Consider the following 23,358-nt stretch of genomic DNA (forward strand, 5'->3'; position numbering starts at 1 on the left):
GTTGAGTTTCCCGCAGAGATGTAAATTACAGAAAGTGTATCGGACATGACATTATTCTATTTATTTTTGGAATTTGTATAATACTTAGAGCAATATTTTTAAATTAAATTCATGACATTTTGAACTTCTCAACAGAAGAGAGTCCAGCTTGTTCATGTCCACTGTGTGCATCAGATAAAGGGAGCTGTGTGCCTTTCTATGAGGGGTTGGAACTGTCAAAAGAAATTGGAGCAGCCTACTTGGAACTTCAGAGTCTCAACGATTTCAATGTGGGGAAATATTTCGGCGGAGTGGTGAGCAAGATTGTTATGCTTTCACAACATAGTTATTTCCTATAATATAATACTTTAAGATTATATGTCATTTGCTTCGCAATCTACTGTAAAACCAAATAATTATAGAGAGACTGATTTTGGAAATTATTACCCAGCATTTGGCTTCTTTTTGTTTACAATTGAAGATGAATGTGCACCACTGTAGCATAGCGGTTAGCGTGAAGCTATTACAGCTTGGGGCGTTGGAGTCTGGATTTCAGTCCCGGCGTTCTCTGTAAGAAGTTTGTTCATCCTTCCCATGAGCACATGGGTTTCCTCCAGGTGCTCCAGTTTCCTCCCATGGTCCAAAGATGGACCGGTTAGTAGGTTAAGTGGTCATTGTAACTTGTCGTGAGATTAGGTTATAGTTAAATAGTTAGGTTCCTGGCTCTAGGTGGGCCGAGATGGCCTGTTCCATGCAGTATCTATAAATAAATAAATAGATATGTTGGTCAGAAAGAACTACAATCGGTGAACAGGAAGGGATTTGACCATTTTGTGAGACTGTCCTTGCAGCTGCCATTTTGTGAACTTTTTGATGAACCGATTCTTGCTCTGGGGTAACTTAGTCAGAGCAATTGAACGTGGGCATGAGGAGCTTCTGTTAATGATCTGCTAAAACTGAGATCAGAAGCAGTTTATTGTGTAAAATAGCAGGTTTGCAGAAGCAGTCTTGTTATCTGGGCCCAGTGTCTGGCTGACCCAGTTTGACTGGTTTGAACCAGTCAGAGTTGAATAGAATAAATATCACCACCTCAGGCATGAGGTTGAAGGCAAAGGGCATAAAACAATACTACTTGTAGCCGTGGGCTACATCCAATGAGAACAGATGCAGGTCAGTCAGGTGATCTTGAGCCAATGAAATTGAAACATCAGTGATCAATCTGATAGGGGAATGAATAAGAATGAAAGATTTTGGGAGCTGAGGCAGCAACAATTTTCCAGGGCCCAACCAGCACGTATGTGGAGGACACCACATTGGACATATGGAGATCATATTGGGACCACGAGGAATGCCTGGCCAATGTAGACTATTTCCTGAGTATCACATTTTCTATTCTTTGACTGTTCATGGAGGGTCAGCAACACCTAGTGGATATGCACACAGTTAATGAACCCGTATACTTTTTAGTTGAGACAATAAAGGTACTTATCAGTAAATGTAGATTCTCTCTGTGCCTCTCTGATCATTACTACTAAGGGGTAATTCTTGTAATGGTTGGATAGATAGGTGCTGTGTTGAACGATGTGGGTGATCACAGTCCATGACCATGATAGTTCTTGGTAATTTTCTCTCCAGAAGTGGTTTGCCGTTCATTGCCACCTTCTGGGCAGTGTCTTTACAAGATGGGTGCCCCCAGCCATGATCAATACTCTTCAGAGATTGTCTGCCCGGCATCAGTGGCCACATAACCAGGATTTGTGATAGGTACCAGTCGCTGATACGACCATCCACCACCTGTTCCCACAGCTTCACGTTACCTTGATCAGGTGGGGGGGGGGGTGCTAAGCAGGTGCTACACCTTGCCCAAGGGTGACCTGCAGGCTAGCGGAGGGAAGGAGCACCTTGCATTTCCTTGGGTAGAGACGTACAGTATCTCTACCTCGCCACCCCTGAAAAATAGATGACTACTGAGGGGGAGCATCTGCTATTGACATTGCTGGAGTCAAAGGCCTGAGCATGTTTATACCATTACAGACACAATTCAGAGCATCTACCCATGCAATTTGCTTTCATCTGTAAGAGTGCTGCTTTTGAGAATGAAACACCATTTACATAAAACCTTCGGTGGACCAAAAGAGTACTGAGAAAGTTTACAAGGATGTTGCTGGAAACTGCGAATCGGATTTATAGGGATAAGTTGAATAGGTTTGAATGTTATTCCCTAGAGTGTACAAAAATGCGGGGAGATTTGGTAGAGATATACAAAATTGTGAGGGTGTAGATAGGGAAAATACAAGCAGGCTTTTTCCACTGAGGTTGGGCGAAATTAGAACCGGAGGTCATGGGTGGAAGATGAAACGTGAGGGGGAATTTCTTCACTCCCCCTGGTGGTGGGAGTGTGGAAAGGGATGGCAGTGGAAGTGGTGGCTGCAGGTTCGTATCAGCATTTAAGAGAAGTTTTGGATAAGTATCTGGATGGGAAGGTTTGGAGGGCCATGGTCCAGGTTCAGGGTGATGGCACCAGGCAGAATAATAGTTCAGTACAGACTAGACGGGCCGAAGGGCATGTTTCTGTGCTGTAGTGTTCTACAGATTTCTGCCAGAACCTGAACAAATGGCCATTGCCACCATTCAGAATCAAATTCAATTCAAATCAAGTCAAATTCAGATTTAATTATCATTTAACCAAACATGAATATAGTTAAACGAAACACCGTTCCTCTGGGGCCAAGGTGCAAAGCGTGCACAGCACGTTCAAGATAGCGATCACATATACAGTCACGCAGAAAACCAATCTATATAGCCCAAGTCCCTGAATGACACGTCCTTCAAATTGATGGTGCAGTTCCCGCGAGTCCGTAGACAGACACACGCACACAGTCCAGCTTGTCATTCAACCAATTGAGCACTTGAGGGCAGCACTGATGGGAGAGGCCAGTCCCCAGTCGAGCATGGACGTTATGCTACACCGCCTCCAGCATCCCCTCTCCTGGGCTGCAGCAGCGGGAAAGCCCCTGGCTTGAGGCCTAGGTCTCACTACAGCCGATTCCACTCAGCACCCCTGCTGCATGTCGCGTCACCAAGCAAGGGAAATAGGCCTGTGGCATCTTACATTATCGATGTCCAGCAGGGTCTCAGGATTGCAAGAAAAACATCCAAGACAATCACCCACAGTTACACTGCCTGTCGTCTTTGCACACCAACTCTGAACCCTTCGATGCCTACCGTAGCAGGCAGCAACGCGGGCTGCACCAAGTTCAGCTCCACCACAAATGAGCAGCTTACTGATGGGGTCAACCTGCAGTACCCAGAGTTCTTGGAGTCCAGCGTTGTCTTGAGATCGTAAAAAAAAAAGACATTCAAAAAATAAAAAACACCTTTGGTTGACCCGTGAGAGGCCTCTGTGTTCGAGTGCGCCGCCATCTTACCAAACGATACTTTACCAATTAGCTCAGAAGGAATTTGTTTGCTGATAATGTTAAGGAGTCGAATACTGAGCAGATCCAATTATTGATCTTATATCTGGCCTTTCATAATTTACTTGCACTGGATTTCGAGAAAGTCTTCGTCACCATAAAATTGACTTGCAGTGTTAAAGGTCTCACCCATAATTACGCTCAACTTATTTGGACCTTGGAGGTAAATCTTACATCCCAAAGTTAATTTTTAACATAGAAGATAGGAAGAGAAACCTTAAATGGTGCAAGACTTAATTTGAAAGGCCGAAACAGCTAGCAGGCAGTCCTGCATTAATCTGAGCAATGTCAGGTTAATGTTTGAAGGAATGGAGGTTTAACGAAGGGCTGTAATTAAAATTTTAATAAGCATTTTCTTTTTTGAGAAACTCCCTGTGCAGCTTGCTCATAGTTTAAGATTTTAAAAAATATTCTTGGAGGTTTAGAGAAAAGGTTGGTAAGCTGACTTTTGTAAGCCTATTGAGACTCGACATATACAGTACACACGAGATTCTGCAGATGTTGGAAAATGCTGGATAAACGCTGTAGGGCAGGCATCATCTATGGAGAGGAATGAACAGTGGCTGTTTTGGGCCGAGACCCTTCATCGGGACTGGAAGAAGCCAAAATAAGAAGGTGGGGGAGAAGTACAAGCTGGAAAGTGATAGGTGAAGCCAGATGAGGAGGAAGGTAGGTGGTTGATAGAGAGGGGAATGAAGTAAAAAGCTGGGAGGTGATAAGTGCAGACATCCCACCGTGCAAAAGCTCATTTCTGGGAGGTAGCATCATCAATTTGCGGGATACTCCCGGAACTGCCGGGAGAGGTGGGATGTCTGCAATAGAGTAGCTCCTGAGCAGCTAGCCAGCTAGTTTAAATAACATTAGCTATACTAATGAATGAATGACACCTGTTAAAGTCACCTCAATGTGTCTTTTACAGTCTTAACCCACCATGGGCAATAGAAAAGTCACTGTTGCAAACAGTGCAGCAAGCAACACTGTCATTATTTTGACCCCTATTAGGCAGGGGTACACTTTAGTGTAGTCTGGGGTGACGTACGTTTTATATTTTCTTTTTTTGGAACACTGTGCCTTGGTCGCTCTCTTGCTCTCGCGCGCTCTCTCTCTCTCGTGGTCGCTATCACGCTTGCTCTCAAAAAACGTGATTTCTGGGACATTGTATATAATTTGCGGGCATCAAGGAGCCACTATCAATATGTGGGAGACTCCCGGAACTCCCAGGAAAGGTGGGAAGTCTGTAGGTGGAAGAGGTATAGGGCTGAATAAGAAGGAATCTGATAGGACAGGAGAGTTGATGATGGGAGAAGGGGAAGGAGAAGGGATGCCAGAGGGGGGTGATAAGCAGGTGAGAAGAAGAGAAGGGCTAAGAGGGGAGCCAGAGTCGGGAATGGAAAAGGAGAGAAGGTGAGGTTGGGGGTGGGGGGGGCAAATCACCGACTTCACCTAAGTCAAGAGTTTCGAACGAGGTGGCTTGGTTTGGCCGTCAATTCGTATTAATTGCCATTTAGTGTGTACAGCTGGAGGCTGCTGCTTCAGTTAGCTGTGCACTGGGAGCTTAGGAGGTGCTTGTGTCCCAAGCTTTCTGGCCATTTGTGCAGACTCCCTTGTAGTTAGAATGAAAAGTGTAGCATCACCCCTGACTCTGTTGCACACTTTCCAGCAACCACATGTTGAACCCACACCCCAGAGGCACGGGCTTGGGGCATTTTCGATAACGACTGCGGGGGAGAACGCAAAAGGTCATGTAGTGACAAGTGGGTGGATATTGGTGTCCATGATGCAGAAGGGTCCGATGGGCTGGAAGAGTCTACTCTGCACTGAAATGCTAACTAAATTAATTAATTAATTAGCTGATCAGGTCCATCGATTGCATTTCAAGGAGATATCATCGGGGCGGGGGGCAGGTTTAGAAATGTAGGTCACACTTGCACAATTCTGTGCTACTAAAAATATAAAATTAATGTTTGAGAACTATATTTCCTAGTAATATTTTTGGTACAACTTGGAAGAATTCTGCTTGGTTTCTGCTCAGAAGTATTATTCGTAAAGGCAGACATGGAGCATCATTTAAGCAGCATTCACAAGAAAAGTTTCTTTAAACACAATTTTTACAAGAAAGCACAATTGGAACAAAGAAATCGGTTTCAGTGTAAGGATCGAAGTGGTCATAGTGTTGTTACACTGTAATGATCAGGACTATGTCAGCTGCTGGTTCAAGAACCAAATGTTTGAAGGGAAGCAACTGTTATTGAACTTGGAGCTGTGGGACTTCAAGTTTCTGTACCTCCTGCCTAGGAGTTGGGTGAGGTTTGGAGTGGAGTTTGTGGCCCATAATTGACTATATTGCGTCACCCCATTTGAGGCATTGAGCAAGGTTACAGTGCAGGAGTCTGTTATAAGTTTAAGGCTTATGTTACAAGTGTTTCTGGATTCTGGTTTTTTTTCGCTGTTTTTGACTGGTTTGATTGAGGTGATCGATGCAGACTGGGGCACTTCGGGTGAAGAATAGCACCCCCCACCCCCGCCTGCAGTGGGCCAGCAGCACGGCGCTGGACTGAACTAAACTGAAGACTACTGGACTCCTTGTTTGATGTTGGGCATTCTACGTGCTGCTCGCTCGCTTTTTGCCATTCGCGAAGTTTGCTCTTTCTTTGCACGTTTGGTGTTTGATGTTGACTTGAGCGGGTTCCATGGTTCCACAGCTGCCTGTGGGAGGACGAATACCCACTTTGATAATCAATGTATTTGAGTCTTTGAGAAGAGGGCATGGCCCTGATGGTGAGGATCCTTAATGATGGATACTGCCTTCCTGAGACACCACATTTTGAAGATGTCCTTGGTGGAGAAGGTTGAGTGTGCAACCCTGTGTGGCCTCTGCGCATCGAGTTTCCGTACCAGATGGAATGCTCTCCACAAAACATCTGCAGAAGTTGAATCATTAAATGGTTACAATATAAAAGGAGCCATTTGGACCACATAAAAACATTTTCCTCATGTAATTTTTAATTATTTTCCATCCAGTTTACATCTGTGACTTCTTGTACTCTTGTCATCCATGAATAGGAGCAGCCTCTACCATCCACTCTTGACTAATCAGTTAAAAAGAGTGGAGCCAAGCCAAATCCTTCAGTCTGCCCACATCGGCCTGGCACTGACAAGACATTTTGGTGGTTGTAATCGCTTTCCTCATTTAAGCTTCATTGCTTTTATTCAATGAAGGCACTGTCAATCATATGTCAAAACTTGGATTGCAGTCAGAGACCTCCTTGGTGGCAGCAACAGCTTTAATAACTACAGAGAATACCAAAGAGGTTGCTCTCCAAACATCATCCAACCATCACCTTTTCAAACTCCCATTCTGTTTGCGACCGCACTGACAGGGAGCCCTGAAGAATTCGATCTAATGAGGTGAAACTGAACCCAGAGTTAGAAAGAGAAGAAAGAGGAAGATGAAGTTCAGCTCTATTTGCCAGATGTACTTCGAGAAACACAGTGAAAAGCGTCGCTTTGCATCAAGTCAGATCAGCGAGGGTTGGTCTCAGCAGCCCGCAGGTGTCACCGTGCTTCCTGTACCCGTTGCTTACCCTGACCGTACGCGCTTGGAGCGTGGGAGGAGATGGAGCACCCGGAGGAAACTCACGCGGTCACAGGGAGAACATGCGCACTTCTTACAGGCTGCGGCGGGAACTGAGCCCTGCTTGCAACTGCTGCCGCTGTAATCGTGTCGCACTGACCACGCTGACCCACAATATGGAATTTTATATGAACTCAATGAAAGGAATTTCTTTGCCGGTGAAGCAAACACAGTGAGATCATGATTGCACAAATTTTAAACAAAATTGTAGATTATTAAAACAATAAAATAGTTTCATGTGTATCTATAGCTGCTGAAACCATCATAACAGTGGGTTTATATTCAACAACAATGGCATTCTTTATGTCTACAGAGCAGAGCTTCCCACAAGCTCTGAGGGTTGACTTGAATGTTTTGTATATTTGCATATCGCCATGAGATTTCTCCCCTCTCTGTGGTCGTTTGTGGGCGTACCGCTGCATAGATATAAATGCCTGCATTCAGCGCTTTGTTAACTTGTCAGCTTTTGAAAGAAGTTCTCAAAGGAATTTATTGTGGAGGAAAAATTAGTGCCATGGCCAGCATTAATTGCCCAAGCCTAACTGCCCGTGATGAAGTGCTTGTGAGGCACTTTCTCGAACTGCTGCGTTCCTCCATGTTGAGGACTGTGGGCAGTGATTTTTAGGATTTGAACCCAGTGACAATGAAGGAATTTACCTCAGTATCTACTTTGTTACCTAATAACGTGGCCACTGAGTGTGTGTCCGTGGTCTTCTGCTGCTGTAGCCCATCCACTTCCAGCTTCAACATGATGTATGATCAGAGATGCTCTTCTGCACACCACTGTTGTAACACCCAGTTACTTAAGTTGCTGTCAACTTCCTGTCAGCTTCAACCAGTCTGGCTATTCCCATCTGACCTTTCTCATTAACAACTGTTTGCACCCACAGAACTGCCACTCACTGGATGTTTTTTTCCTGTTTTTTTTCACTATTTTCTGTAAACTCTGGAGACTGCCATGCATGAAAATCCCAGAAGATCGGCAGTTTCTAAGTTACTCAAACTACCCCATTTGGCTGCAATAATCATTCCTTTGGTCAAAGTCACTTAGGTCACATTTCTTCCCCCATTCTGATGTTTGGTCTGAACAACAACTGAACCTCTGACAACTGACCGTTTCTGCTTGCTTTTATACATTGAGTTGTGCCACGTGACTGGCTGATTAGATATAGGCATTACTGAGCAGGTGTACAGGTGTGCCTGATAGTGACTACTGAGTGTATCTCCACAATACTTGCCCTTCCAGCACTTCCTTCTTAAAAGCTGCTTTTAAATTTGAATTAACTCTCCTCGTTCCACTCCCCACCAGTCTCTCAAGCAGTGCATTCCAAATACTAATGATTAATGCAGAAGCAAGTATTCCTGCAAAAAGTTCTAAGTTTACAGTAAGATTTATTATCTGAGTATATACACGTGTAGCCCCTTGGTAAGCCTCAGGCTCGCTCAGCTCGCTTTCGTCTAGGGAGAGCAGCCTTTGGCTCCGCCAAACTGGGTAATCAAGTTTGTGTGGATGCTGTGTGATGGACCCCACCCCGCCAAATAACAGACAATACACCATATGCGATTAAATGATTACACTTTATAGATCTTACTGGAACTATGTAATTAATAGAGATACAATATAAAAGGAAAGTAAAAGGCGCCGAACTTATCAGAGTTCAACCACTTCGTGCACAACCGTTGTAGCTCAATGGACAGGGTCTTCTTTCCACCATGCGATCTCCTCCGACCCCCTCAACCCGCCGCCTGGGACCAGCCACGGTGGTCGGCCGGAGCGTGTCCAGCATGTCCTTCCTCTTCGGTTCTCCTCCCGAAAACCCTGGGCCTCAGACTCCCGCTCGGGGTCCGTTCCGTCGCCCAGCTTACAGCATCGTGTCTCCTCTGTCTGTCCCCATCACGCCTTCTCCCCCAACGCCTGCGAAAACAATAGCTTACAGTTACACAAGAAAGAATAGCATCTATCCCAATTGGTTAGCAAATGAATACAATTCTCAATATCAGTAATATAACCCAAACAAGCTGCTATAGAGAAGCACTTTCTCAGCAGTTAACATAACAAAGAAGCCATTTTTATTAGCCTTAGCAGTAACATAAAAGAAGAAACCCTTACACATGTCACCACAAATAATCTTGGGGTTCTTTTCTGCAGGCATGCTTAGCAAATCTATAGAACAGTAACTGTAAACAGGATTAATGGCCAATGAACTGTGCAAATGTAGATATAAATAAATAACAAGCATGAAGTAACAAGATAGAGTCCTTAAGTGAGTGTAGTTATTGCCTTTTGTTCAACAGTCCGACGGTTGAGGGTTAGTAATTGTTCTTGAACCTGGTGGTGCGAGTCCTGAGGCTCTTGTACCTTCTACCTGATGGCAGCAGCGAGAAAAGAGCATGGCCTATGTGGTGAGGATCTTTGATGATGGAAGCTGCTTTCCTCTGGCAATGTTTCATGTAGATGTGCTCAACGGTTGGGAGGGGTTTACTCGTGATTTACTGGGCTGAATCCATGACCTTTTGTGGGATTTTTCATTCAAAGACATTGGTGTTCCCATTCCAGGCCATAATGCAGCCAGTCAGAACACTTAACAACCCACATCTACAGACGTTTGCCAAGGTTTTTGATGACAAGCCGAACCTCCGCAGACTCCTGAGGAAGTAGAGGCACTGTCGTGCTTTCTTTACAATAATATTTATATAATATATTTATATTCAGGTCCTCTGAGATAGTGACACCCAGGAATTTAAAGTTACTGATCCTCTCTACCTCTGATCCTCCGATGATTACTAGCTCATGGATCTCTGGTTTCCCTCTCCTAAAGTCTACAATTTGTTCCTTAGTCTTATTGACCTTAAGTGGGAGTGTGTCATTACACCATTCGGCCAAGTTTTCAACCTCCCTCCTGTGTGCTGATTCATCACTGCATTTGATACAGCCCACAACAGTGGTGTCGTCAGCCAACTTGTATATAGTGTTGGAGTTGTATTTAGCCACACAGTCATAGGTGTAAAGTGAGTACAGCAGGGGGCTAAGTACACATCCGTGCGCTGCTCCTGTGCTGATGGAGGTGTGGAGAAGATCTTTTTGCCAATCCAAACTGACTGGGATCTACAAGTGAGGATATCTAGGGTCCAATTGCATGAGGGGGTATTGAGGCCCAAGTCTTGAGTTTACTGATTAGTTTTGAGGGGATGATGGTGTTAAATGCTGCGCGGTATTCGACAAAGAGCATCCTGATGTGTGCACTTTTGCTGTCCAGATGTTCCAGGGTTGTGTGAAGAGCCAATGAGGTAGCATCTGCTGTAGACCTGTTGCTTCGGTAGGTAAGTTGGAGTGGATCCAAGTCAGCATTCAGCCAGAAGCTGATATGTTTCAACACCAGCCTCTCAAAACACTTCATCACTGTGGATATAAGTGCCATAGGGCGATAGTCACTGAGGCAGATTACCACACTCTTCTTGGGCACAGTTTGATTGAAGCCTGCTTGAAGCTGGTGTGTACCATACACTGCTGGAACGAGAGATTGAAGATATCTTATGAATACACCAGCCAGTTGGTCAGCACAGGTCGTCAGTACTCGGCCAGGTACTCCGTCCAGACTGGATGCTTTCCTTGCATTCACTCTCTTAAAGGCAGCCCACACGTCACCTTCAGATACTGAGACCAAAGGGACATCGGGAGACATGGGGCTGTACGATGGTTCCTCCCTGCTCTGGTGATCAACGGGAGCATTGAGCACATCTGGAAACGGAGCTCTGCTGCCCCCTTTGTTGCAAGATTTAACTTTGTAGGAGGTTATGGCAATCAAACCCTGCCACAGCTGTCGAACATCCCTCGTTGATTCCAGTCTTGTCCAGAATCTCCACTTCACCCGAGAGATGGCTTTCCGGAGATCATACCTGCACCTCTTGTAGCATTCCTGATCTCCAAACTCGAATGCCTCTGATCTGGCTCTCAACAACTTCTGATTTCATTGGTCATCCAGGCCCTCTGATTGGGGAAAACCCTGAACAATTTCACGGAGATACACTCTTCTGTAGATGTTTTAATGAAGTCTGTAACGACCCTGGTGTAGTCATTCAGGTCCAATGAGTTCTTGAGCACAGTCCAGTCCACGACTCAAGGTGATCCTGTGACCGTTCCTCTGCCTCCCATGACCACCTCTTAGTTGTCTTGATCTCCAGAGCCTTGATCTTTAGGCTCTGTATGCAGGTAGCAGTACAGCCGAATGATCCGACGTCAAAATGCAGTCTCAGGAAGGAAAGGTAGGCATTCCTCATCGTAGTGTAGCAGTGATCGAGTGTGTTTGGACCTCTAGAAATAATGGGAAAATAAATTAAACCTGCCAGTACTGGAATCTGAAACAAAAACAGAAATACTGGAAGAACTTATGGATCAGGCAACATCTGTGGAAAGAGAAAAAGGTGAACTGTTTCGGTTTAAGATTTTTGCTGCTGCATTTTGAACAAGCTGCAGGCGATTTATATCTTTCTTGGGCAGGCCTGAGAAGCGTGCATTGCAGTAGTCTAATTGGCTAAAAACAAAAGTGTGTATCAATTTTTCTCCATCTTGAAATGTTTTAGGAAATTGAACTTTGCAATATTTGTTAAATGAAAGAATGCAGTCTTAGTAATATGGTTAAGTGATTTAAAGTTTAGCTCAGAGTCAATAATAATGCCTAAATCCTTTACTTCTAGCTTGACTTGTAAGATACTGGACCAGAGGGATAGAGCCTCGGGGTTGTCTTGTGTAATAGACAAATACAATTGTGTGTTGTCTGCATAGCTGTGGTAATTCACCTTGTGTTTTGAAATAATCTAACCTAATCGAGCATGTTGAGTGAAAATAACAATAGGCCAACAACTGGCCCTTGAGAAACACCAAACACAATAACATGGATTTTGGACATGCAATCTCTACAGCTAACAAAGAAATGTGCAGTTGTGAAACAATAAGCCATTTATGCATTGTTTAATTTACCCTAAGACATTGGAACAGAATTAGGCCATTTGGCCCATTAAGTCTGCTCTGCCATTTCATCATGGCTGATCCATTTTCCCTTCTCAGCCCTAGTCCCCTGCCTTCTCCCTGTATCCCTTCATGCTCTGACTAACCAAGAATCTATCAAACTCTGCCTTCAGTATACATAAAGACTTGGCCTTCTCAGACACTTGTGCCAACAAATTCCACAGATTCACCACTCTCTGGCTAAAAGAATTCTTCCTCATCTCCATTCTAAAAGGATGCCCCTCTATTCTGAGGTATGTCTTTTGGTCTTGGACTCTCCCACCGTAGGAAACATCCTATCTACATCCACACTTATTGAGACCGTTTGACGTGTGATAGGTTTCAATGAGGTCACCCCTGCAAAATATTCCATGACATTTTTGGAAAATGAAGTTAGTACTGTGTAACACAAATGGCTCATAGACTGTGGTCACCTCATAAGTGATCTATCCTCCTCAGGGTTAACTGCTTTGATTTAATCAGAGAGCATTTATGTGGAAGAATTGAGGGAAGTCTCATATTTAGCAACAGAATATGGATTGAGATGGGAAGGAATTTCCAAAATCTTTTCCCAAGAGGCCAGTCAAGTATGGTATTCTGAAACTTAGCCAAAACACTATATCATGAAGATTAATGGGTAAGATCTCTTCGATTTTGGTGCAGGGAAGAAAATGGATAAATATAGCAATGTTCAGCACACGCAACTCTCATGCACTTGGAGGGAATTGGATATATCGTTTGTACAAAGTGATTTTCACTTAATTTTTGAACTTCGTTCTCCAGCTAAACAACTGTGTGTGATTTTGATTTTTGTGCTTATGCTGTGCATAATTTTACAGTTGGAATACTTCATCGTCCAATGTTTAAAGCAGAAGTCTTCACAGAAAAAAAAGAAAAGGACAAGCAGAACACGTCTAATTCCACCACCTAGACTTAAAGAGCCTGGTAAGGGAAGATGACGAAGGAGTGTGTCTTTACTTGGTGTTGGTGGTGGTTTGTCAGTGTCACATTTTCCGAGGTACAGTGATACGCTTATCCTGCATGCTGTTCATACAGATCAAATCTTTACACAGTGCATTGAGGTAGAACAAGGTAAAAATAACAGTGCAAAATAAATTTCAAAGTAAATTTTATTATCAAAGTCCATATATGTTACCACAAACAACCCTGAGATTCATTTCCCTGTGGTCATACTCAATAAATCTATAGACTAGTAACTGCAACAGGATCAATGAAATATTAACCAGCGAGCAGAAGACAACAAACTGTGCAACTGCAAATATAAACAAATGGCGATAATTAACGAGAACATGAGATAATGTGATAAAGGGTCTTTAAAGTGAGATCATTGGTTGCAGGGACATTTCAATGATGGGACAAGAAAGGGTAGTTATCCCCTTTCATTCAAGAGCCTGATGACTGAGGGGTAGTATCTGTTCTTGAACCTGTCCTGAGGCAGGTGTATGTCCTGAGGCTCTTTTACCTTCTACCTGTTGGCAGCAGCAAGAGGAGAACATGACTTTGGGTGGTGGGGATCTCTAATGATGGATGCTGCTTTCCTATGACAGCATTTCATGTCAGATGTGCTGGGTGGTTGGGAGGGCTTTCTCGTGATGTAACGTAAAAGCTACAGGGAAAGTGCATGGCAGATAAACAATAAACCACAAGACCGTAACAAGGTAGGTTGTGAGACCAAGAGTGAGTCTTATCATACAAGAAATCCATTCAGTAGTCTGACAGCAGTGGGATAGAAGCTGTCCTTGAGCCCAGTGGTAGGTGCTGTCAGCATTTTGCCCGATGGGAGAGGGAAGAAAAGAGAACGTCCGGAGTGGGTAAGGTCTTTGATCATGCTGGCTTCTTATGATGTAGTGGGAATATGGAAAGCTCTCAAACTATCGATTAACACCAGGAAAATAAATTGTATTTACATTGTCAAAGATTCCATCACTAATATTTCATCATTAGATTTGAATGGTCACTCAGCGCAAGGGTCAGTCGTGGGAATAAGCACCAAAGTGTGTCACAGCATCATCTATTTCTGGAAGTTGGCGTGAATCCAATCCACTGAAAGACTCCTTCAGCTCACGGGAGGAGTGAAATAAACAGCCTAAGACAGGCACAGTCGTAATTGCCAGGCTGAGCTCCTCCAGCATTTTGTGTGCGTTGCTTGGATTTCCAGCATCTGCAGGTTTTCTCTTGTTTGCGACAATCATAGTTACTTAAGGCTCAGATTATAAAACTGTCTCTAAATTAGTAGTTTAAGAATTAATGATGTAATTTGTTAATGCATCTGTTAACATTATATTCCACTGTTTAAAAGGTGCTGTCCTTAGAAACAGTGAAATGGGATCAAGTGTGGAGTGGTGGGAAGCATGAGATTTATTCGTAGAGATACAGTATTGCGCAAAAGTCTTAAGCACATATATATAGCTAGGGTGCCTAAGACTTTTGCACAGTACCGTAATAATTTAATATATTGCACTGTACTGCTGCTGTAAAAGAAAAACTAATTTCATGGCATATTTGAATGATGATAAACCTGATTCTGATATGTGTCTGTTGTGGGAAGGGGGCAGGGAGAGGGGAATCATGGTTGGGAAAATGGGGAGGGAGCAGGAAGCACCAGAGAGACATTCTGTAATAATAAACCAATTGTTTGGAATCAAGTGACCTTGCCTGGTGTCTCACAGTTGGGTGTGTCTACACTTGTGCCACCCCAGCCCCGGCCCCCCTTCTCTGCCACCTGTCCCACACCCCTCCCACAGCACTCCACCCTTGCCATTCCCAACATCCTTTGCTCCCACTGGATCTACAAACTCACTCTCTGCTCCATGTTTGACAAGTAGAGTAGTCTGTGCAAAAGTCTTCAGCACCCTGGCTCTATATAGATACACACCTAAGACTTTTGCACTGTACTGCATAGCATGGTAACAGGTCCTTCTGGCCCAGAAGGGTTTAGGGAGGTGGTTGCGATCCAGTACAAGGCACTTACCAGAGATAGTGAATTTAGTGCGAGGTTTTAATGTCAATAGTTTTAGAGTGCAAGTCACTGTGAATGTAAAAGGACAAACCCCATTTTGCGTTCATGGAAGTTGTTAAAATGATCGACAGAGGTGACGTTCTGTTTGGGAGATGTAAGAGGAACAATCCAGAAATAGGTCGGTGTATAAGGCCAGAAGGAATCGATAATGGAACAGTTTTTGGAGAGTGTCAGAGAGGGCCTTCTTGATCAGTCGTCCTTCTGGCCTAATGAGGTAGATGGCATTGTTGCAGAATGAGCCAGGCCAGGTGGAGAGGGACAAGGAAGCTCAGCACGTTATTATAGAGATGAGCGATCAGAAAAAGGCAACAAGGAAAATGTAATTTATAAGACCATAAGGCACAGGAGCAGAATTGGTCCATTTAGCCCATCGAGTCCCATATTTAAGGTTGCCGACGACACCACTGTGTTGAATCAACGGTGGTGATGAACCAGCATGTGGGAGGGAGATTGAAAATCTGTCTGAGTGATGCCACCACAACAAACTCTTACACAGCATCAGAAAGACCAAGGAGCTGATTATTGACTTCAGGAGGAAACCAGAAGTCCATGAACCAGTCCTCATCAGGGGGTCAGAGGTGGAGCGGGTTAGCAACTTTAAATTCCTCAGTGTCATCATTTTGGAGGATCTGTGCTGGGCCCAGCACGTCAATGCCATTATGAAGAAAGCACAGCAGCACCCCTGCTTCCTTAGGGATTTGTGGAGATTTGGCATGGCATCTAAAACTTTGACAAACTTCGACAAACTTCTGTAGATGTTTGGTGATGGAAACACCAACACCCTTGATTCAAGATTCAGGATTCAAGGTACATTTATTATTAAAGTACAGTTTGTATCCAGTACACAACCCTGGGATTCACCTTCCGATAGACCACCAGGAAACAAAGAAAACCGTGGAACTCACTGAAAGAAAAAGGTCATACCCCAGTGCCTAAAAAAGCAACAAATTGCACAAACAGCAAAAAACATAACGCAGAATTTAAAGCATCAACCATAAAGTCAGCGGAACAATCCAGGAGTGTTCAGTTTGAGCTCAATTCAGTTCAGTCTAGTGCTGTGTTGTTCAGTGACTGCAGGCTGCAGAGCTACTCCACCCCAATCAAAATCACACAAATAGCAACAAAAACTGAGGAATCAGAAACCAGAAACACTTCATAACCCAAACTACAGAGTCCAATCCATAACCAGATCGATTAAACCTTGCCCAAGAGCCGGCACTATCCTTCAGCAGCAACGAGTGAGAAAGAGAGACAGAATGATCGAACGCAGTCAGAGCGGCAAATGGGAGGGAGAGGGGGAGACCAGGCACTCACAGGCAGACGGCACTGAACACCTGCTTGCCGTCCGCTCGTGTCCTTGTTGATTTCAGTCTAGCCTGAATGCTTTAATGGGTGAGAAATCGATCATGGGTTCGACTTCGTTGGCTCCAGGACTTTCGGCCTGCAGGCCGCACACTTCACTTGAAATCTCACCAAACTCCCTCAGAGACAGCAAAGTGCCAGATCACTCAATTGGCCCGTACACACCATCAAGCTGCAGATCACAGCCTCCGTTATCAACCGAATCATATTTGAAAGAAGAAGAAGTGAGGGAACGAAAGGAAGTAATTTTGTGAACTGTCTGAAGGATGATGCCTTTGGTCAGATTGTTTGCTGGCGCCATCTTCTCCAGAACTTGAGTGGAAAATGGTATTAAAAAGTAGTGGATGCAGTTCAGTCTGTCACGGGTAAGGCCCTCCCCACCATTGAGCATATTTACTCAGAGCGCTGTCACAGGAAAACAGCATCCATCATCAAGAACCCCCACCACCCAGGTCATGCTCTCTTCTCGCTACTACCATCAGGAAGAAGGTACAAGAGCCTCAGGACCCACACCACCAGGTTCAGGAACATTTATTACCCCTCAACCATCAAGCACTGGAACCAAAGGGGATAACTTCACTGAGCTTAACACTAAAGTGTTCCCACAACCAATGGACTTAAATTTCAAGGGCTTGTCATCTCATGTTCTCCCTATTTATTGCTTATTTATTAATTATTATTTTTTCTCGTTTGTATTTGTATGGTTTATTGTCTTATGCACGTTGGTTGTTTGTCCGTCCTGTTGTGCGCAGTCTTTCACTGATTCTGTTGTGTTCCTTTGATCTACTGTGAAGGTCCACAAGAAGACAAATCTCAGAGTTGTATATGGTGATATATATATGTACTTTGGTAAGAAATTTACTTTGAACTTTGAGTCTGCTCGGCCAAATATCTATTATCCCTCTCAGCTGCATCCTCCTGTCTTCTCACAGTCACCTTTGACACTGTTACTAACCAAGAGCCTGTCAACTTCTGCTTTAAATAGTTAGATGTTTGCATTGATGTACAGTAGACATCTGTTAGTCTCATGAGACCATGGATTTGTGCCTTGGAAGGTTTCCAGGGCACAGGCCTGGGCAAGGTTGTATGGAAGACCGGCAGTTGCCCATGCTGCAAGCCTCCCCTCTCCACGCCACCAATGGTGTCCAAGGGAAGGGCATTAGGACCCATACAGCTTGGCACTGGTGTCGTCGCAGAACAATGTGTGGTTAAGTGCCTTGCTCAAGGACACACACACTGCCTCAGCCAAGGCTCGAACTAGTGACCTTTAGATAACTAGAGGAACGCCTTAACCACTTGGCCACACAGCAACACATATATTTATATTTATACACATATAGCTAAGTGTGCTTGAGATTTTTGCACAATACTGTATTTGCCAACGTGGAGCAGAGAGTGAGTTTGTAAATCTGGCGGGAGCAGAGGGTGTTGGGAATGGGAGGGGTATTGGTCAAGTGGCAGAGAAGGAGTACCGGGGTGGGGGTGGTGCGGGTGCAGGCCCTGAGACACCAGGCAAGGTCAGATGATTCCAAACATTTTTTTTTTATCGAATATTTCTCCGGTGCTTCCCACTCCCTCCCCTCTCCCTTCCCCTTTTCCCAACCATGGCTCCCCTCTCCCTGCCCCGTTCCCACTCTCAGTCCACAATAGGGACCCATATCAGAATCAGGTTTGTGTCATGTTTACTCACGTATATCATGAAATTTGTTTATTTTTGCGGCAGCAGAGGGCGCAATATATAAAATTACAGTACTGTGTAAAAGTTTTAGGCACCCTGGCTGTAGGTGTCTAAGACTTTTACACAGTACTGTGTATAAATACACACAGATTTTTAGTCTTGTGTAGAAGTTGACAGTGATTATCGACTTTTGTTTTTCCTCTAGCCAAGCTGCCGTGTTTAAAGGTTGAGGTATCCCGGTACCACTGTGACTTGCTGAGGCTTTTCTCCAGCTCTCTGTGTGCTGATGTGGTCTTCTTCACCAGTGACGGACAAGAGGTGGCGAGGGCCCACAGGCTTGTGCTGTGCACGGCAAGCCACGTCTTCATGCTGCTGTTTGGTGTGGAGGTTCCTGGCCGCCCTGGAGAGTTACCTGGGAAGATTGCTCACCGTCTGTTTGTAATAGAAAAAGACTTTGCATTGAACTGCAGCCAAACTTTCCTTCAGAACAGCCAGCCAGTAAGGGTCATCATTTTAGACTCTGTGCTCTGTGCCTGCTTCTCAGAGGTCTTGAAGTTCATTTATGCAGGTATAGAACCTGTACTGCTGGAGAGTAACCGTGCAGCTTTACCTTCCCGGGAAGTTATACAGAGTAGCGTTGCTTAACACGCACAAAATGCTGGGAGGAACCCAACAGGTCAGGCAGCAGCCATGGAGAGGAATAAACAGTGGACGTTTCAGGCCGAGCCCCTTCATCAGGATTGCAAAGGGAGGGGGAAGAAGCCAGAATAAGTGGGTGGGGCAGAGGGGAAGTTTGTACCAGCTGAAACTTCTTCCCCTCCCCCCTGCATACCATCCCTGGTTTCTTTTCCCTTCCTCTCCAGTCCCGGAGTGTCTCGGCCCAAAACATCAACTATTTATTCCGCTCCCTAGATGCTGCCTGGCCTGCTGAGTTCCTCCAGCATTTTGTGTGTGCTGCTTTGGATTTCCGGCATCTGCACAATCACTTGTGTAATAATTTTGTTTAAATTGTTTTCTTGAATATCCATTCTGGAGCAGCTTGTGCATGGTCCCAAAGGATGAAATTAAAAAGAAATGTGATTACATTGTTATTGTGTATGCATGGGAAACCAGCGAAAGGTCACCGTACTAATTATGCACCTCTGGGACTCAGCCAAGACCAAATCAATTGTTTGCTCCTCCCATTAATGTACTACACAGGAAGGTGATGACTGTGATGGCAATACCTAGTCATGCCTCATATTGTAAACACAGGAGATTCTGCAGATGCTGGAAATCCAGAGGAACACACACACACACACACACACACACACACACAAAACGCTGGAGGAACTCAGCTGGTCAGGCAGCATCTATAAAGGGCAATAGACAGTCGATGCTTTGAGCTTAGACATCAGTCTTGATGAAGGGTCTCAGCCTGAAACATCGACTCTTTATTCCTTCTCCATAGAAGCTGCCTGATTTGCTGAGTTCCTCCATCATTTTGTGTGTGTACTTCTTAATATCCCCATTCTATTTCTGAGTCTAGACAAAGAAAAACCTTCTGCTCATTGTAACGTATTTTCCAATTCTCCAAACCTTTCTTCAGGCCACCTATTATTACCTGGCTTGTGGTATTTTTTTTGCAAACCCATTGTGCTCTTCCCCTTCTTCAATCTCTCCCAGTGTTCTTCTGAATATTGCACAAGATTGTGATGTTGATGCAATACCGGGAGTGCTCTAGCTGGGCTTAATTTGTGCAGTCACAGTGTTGCCCCCAGTTTTTAACTAGGACCTCAAAATGATATTCTGCTGTACATTATCAATATGAAAACTTAACTTTAGTAATGACTTCCAAATAGCATATCAGTGATTTAAAACGTTAACATCACCTAACACAACGTAACCTCATTTGTGCTCTGGTGGTTGTCCATCGTGTCCGGCGATGACAGAAAACCTGTGCAGGAGAGTTTTTAGAGTGGAATGGCTGTTACACTGGAGCAGTTGCACTATCTCAGCCTCAGAAGTCTGGGTCCCGTGGTACAAACAAGCATCACAAACTGGGGTCTTCCTTGTGAGTTCTGCATTAGATAAAATGGGAGAGCTCTGATTCAAATATCTTGTAAGGATTCCTGGTTTTTGTGACCTTTCAATCAATCTACTAACATGTGTGCTCTAAAGGAAGAGTATCAGGTTGCGAGGAGAAATTGTGTTGGCCCACCCTTCACTCTCCCAATAATGGTGCCCACTGAAAAAGCTGCACATTGACTTTGACCCGTATCTCAAACACACACCCACACATGCCTCCCAACTTTCCAAACTAGTATGTAAATGGTAGAGCCTATCTGAACCCTGTGCTTGAAGAATAATTTATACTTAACAAAAAAATTACAGCTTGCTTTTCATTCCAGCGTGCTGTGCCAAGACTTATGAATAATTTAGAAGATGTTTAATTTGTTTTAACAGTCACTAATTTCTGGTGGTTTAGAACAGGATAATAAAAATAAATCAGAATAAGGTTTAATATCACTAGCATAGAGTATGTCATGAAATTTGTTGTCTTTGTGGCAGCAGTACAATACATGATAATAGAGAAAAAAACACGAATTACATTAAGTGTATATACATACATATAATATTTATATATATTGAATAGTTAAATTAAGTAAGTAGGACAAACATTGATCTAAAAAGTAGTGAGGTAGAGTTCATGGGTTCAATGTCCATTCAGAAATCAGATGGCAATTTTGCTTTAAGAGCAATGATTTTAGCCCTAAGGGCTTAAAATTTATAAAATTAAGAAGTCAGTCAAAAATATGTATTAAATATTACAATTTGTAATTAGGTTTGGCAATGAGTTACTAAAGAGTTTTATCTGTGACTAGGGACTGACAGCTGGGATGAACTGAAATCGGTGCTCTGGAAGAAGTTAAACAACCTAGAAGAAATGAGGCAAGTGTTGGAAACACTCAGTCTCCTCTTCAAATGCAACTCCAAGGTATGTTAGTACAAATATATAGCCTGGAACTGAGACACTTACTTGTGATCTATTTTAGTATTCTTTATTTAAAATAATGGACTACTGGTACAGAAAGTGATAGCAAATAATATCTACTCCATAACCACGTGTTTCAATGTTCTAATTCTCTAATATTCAAGCTCGTCCTTTCCATACCCTTCGCCCTTTCTGCTCTCTCTTCTCTTCCACCCTATGGTAGGTCTTTTTGTTTTTTCATCCTTTTCTGCTTCTCTTCTCTGGTGTTCATATAAGACCTTTAACTGTTCCAAAGTTCACAGTAAATTTATTATCAATCTACGTTTATATCACTATATAATACCCTGAGATTCATTTTCTAGTGGGCATGCACAGTAAATACAAAGAAATGTAGTGGAAGTAATGAAAAACTACACACAATAAAGATGGACAAATAACCAATGTGCAAAATACAGCAAATTGTGCAAATACAGTACTGTACTGTGCACAAGTCTTATGCACATATACAGTATATAGCTACGGTGTCTAAGACTTTCACACAGTACTATATTTGACAATGTGGAGCAGAGAGTGAGTTTGTAAATCTGGGAGCGAAGGATGTTGGGAATGGCAAGGGTGAAGCGCCGTGGGAGAGGTGTTGGACAGGTGGCAGAGAAGGGGGGCCAGGGCAGTGCCACGGGTGTAAACACACCCAGCTCTGAGACACCTGACAAGGTTATTTGATACCAAACAAAAGGCTTTTTGATCATTACAGAATGTCGCTCTGGTGCTTCCTGCTCTCTCCCTTCTCCCTTCCCCTTTTCCCAACCATGATTCCCCTCTCCTTGACCCCTTCCCCACTCTCAGTCCACATTTGAGACCCATATCAGAATCAGACTTAGCATACATGAAATTTGTTTTTATTTTTGCAGCAGCACAGTGTAATACATAGAATTACTCCAGTACTGTGCAAAAATCTTTGGCACCCTAGCACTATATATTTGCCTAAGATTTTTGCACAGTAATGTGCAAAAAGAGAAAAATCTAAATTAATAATAAATAAATAAGCAATAAATATGGAGAACATGAGTCTTTGAATGTGATCCTCTACTGATAGAAAGTCATAGACCTGAATCGTTACTCTTTCTTCTCTCTACCAATGTTCCCTGACCTGAGCACTTTGGGCATGTTTTCTTTTTATTTCTGTTCTCTTTCCTTCAAGGAGGATGAGGGCGAGCGCCTTCGTCAGTCAGAGTTGGCCACGGATATTGTGTACTAGCTGTCTAGATACACAAGCCAGGGCAGTACAATGTGGAGAGCAAGCTGTTGCCCGTGTAGCAATCTCCCCCTCTCCATGCATCTGATGAAATTGTGCAGAAAATACGAAGAGCCTGCAGAGGGATATTGATAGGTTAAGTGAGTTGACAAGGGTCTGGCAGATGGAGTACAATGTTGGTAAATGAGAGGTCATCCACTTTGGAAGGAAAAGTGGAAGACCAGATTAGTATTTAAATGGTAAAAAAATTGTAGCATGCTGCTGTGCAGAGGGACTTGGGAGTGCTTGTGCATGAATCACAAAAGGTTGGTTTGCAGGTGCAGAGGCTATCTAGAAGAGAAATGGAATGTTGGCCTCATTGCTAGAGAGATTGAATTTAAGAGCAGGGAGGTTATGCTGCAACTGTACCGGTCTACTGGTGAGGCCGCACCTGGAGTACTGTGTGCAGGTCTGGTCTCTTTACTTGAGGAAGGATATACTAGCTTTGGAGGCGGTGGAGAGGAGGTTCACCAGGTTGATTCCAGAGATGAGGGGGTTAGACTATGAGGAGAGATTGAGTCATCTGGGACTGTACACGCTGGGATTCAGAAGAATGAGAGATCTTATAGAGACATATAAAGTTATGAAAGGGGTAGATAGGATAGAGGCAGGAAAGTTGTTTCCACTGGTAGGTCAGACTAGAACTAGGGGACATAGCCTCAGGATTCAGGGAGTAGATTTAGGACGGAGATGAGGAGGAACTGCTTTTCCCAGAGAGTGGTGGAATTCTCTGCCCAATGAAGCAGTGGAGGTTACCTCAGTAAATATACCTAAGATAAGGTTGGATAGATTTTTGCATAGTAGGGGAATTAAGAGTTATGGGGAAAAGGTAGGTAGGTGGAATCCATGGCCAGATCAGCCTCGACCGGTCAGATGGCCTACTCCTGCTCCTGTTTCTTATGTTCTTATGTTATGA

General features: G+C 43.8%; 1 protein-coding gene across 3 annotated transcripts in view; it reads left to right on the forward strand.

Annotated features, from left to right (window-relative positions):
• Positions 1-23,358, forward strand: part of rhobtb3 (Rho related BTB domain containing 3) — an 88,252-nt gene that overhangs the window by 37,035 nt on the left and 27,859 nt on the right. For all 3 annotated transcript variants that reach the window (XM_063068575.1, XM_063068578.1, XM_063068576.1), the window contains 4 exons: positions 136-293; positions 12,934-13,039; positions 18,380-18,742; positions 21,039-21,151. In XM_063068575.1, coding sequence (XP_062924645.1) covers positions 136-293; positions 12,934-13,039; positions 18,380-18,742; positions 21,039-21,151 — 740 coding nt within the window. The remainder of the gene's footprint in view (positions 1-135; positions 294-12,933; positions 13,040-18,379; positions 18,743-21,038; positions 21,152-23,358) is intronic.

Source organism: Mobula hypostoma, chromosome 16, assembly GCF_963921235.1.
Source record: "Mobula hypostoma chromosome 16, sMobHyp1.1, whole genome shotgun sequence".
In the NCBI taxonomy this organism is placed as follows: domain Eukaryota; kingdom Metazoa; phylum Chordata; class Chondrichthyes; order Myliobatiformes; family Myliobatidae; genus Mobula; species Mobula hypostoma.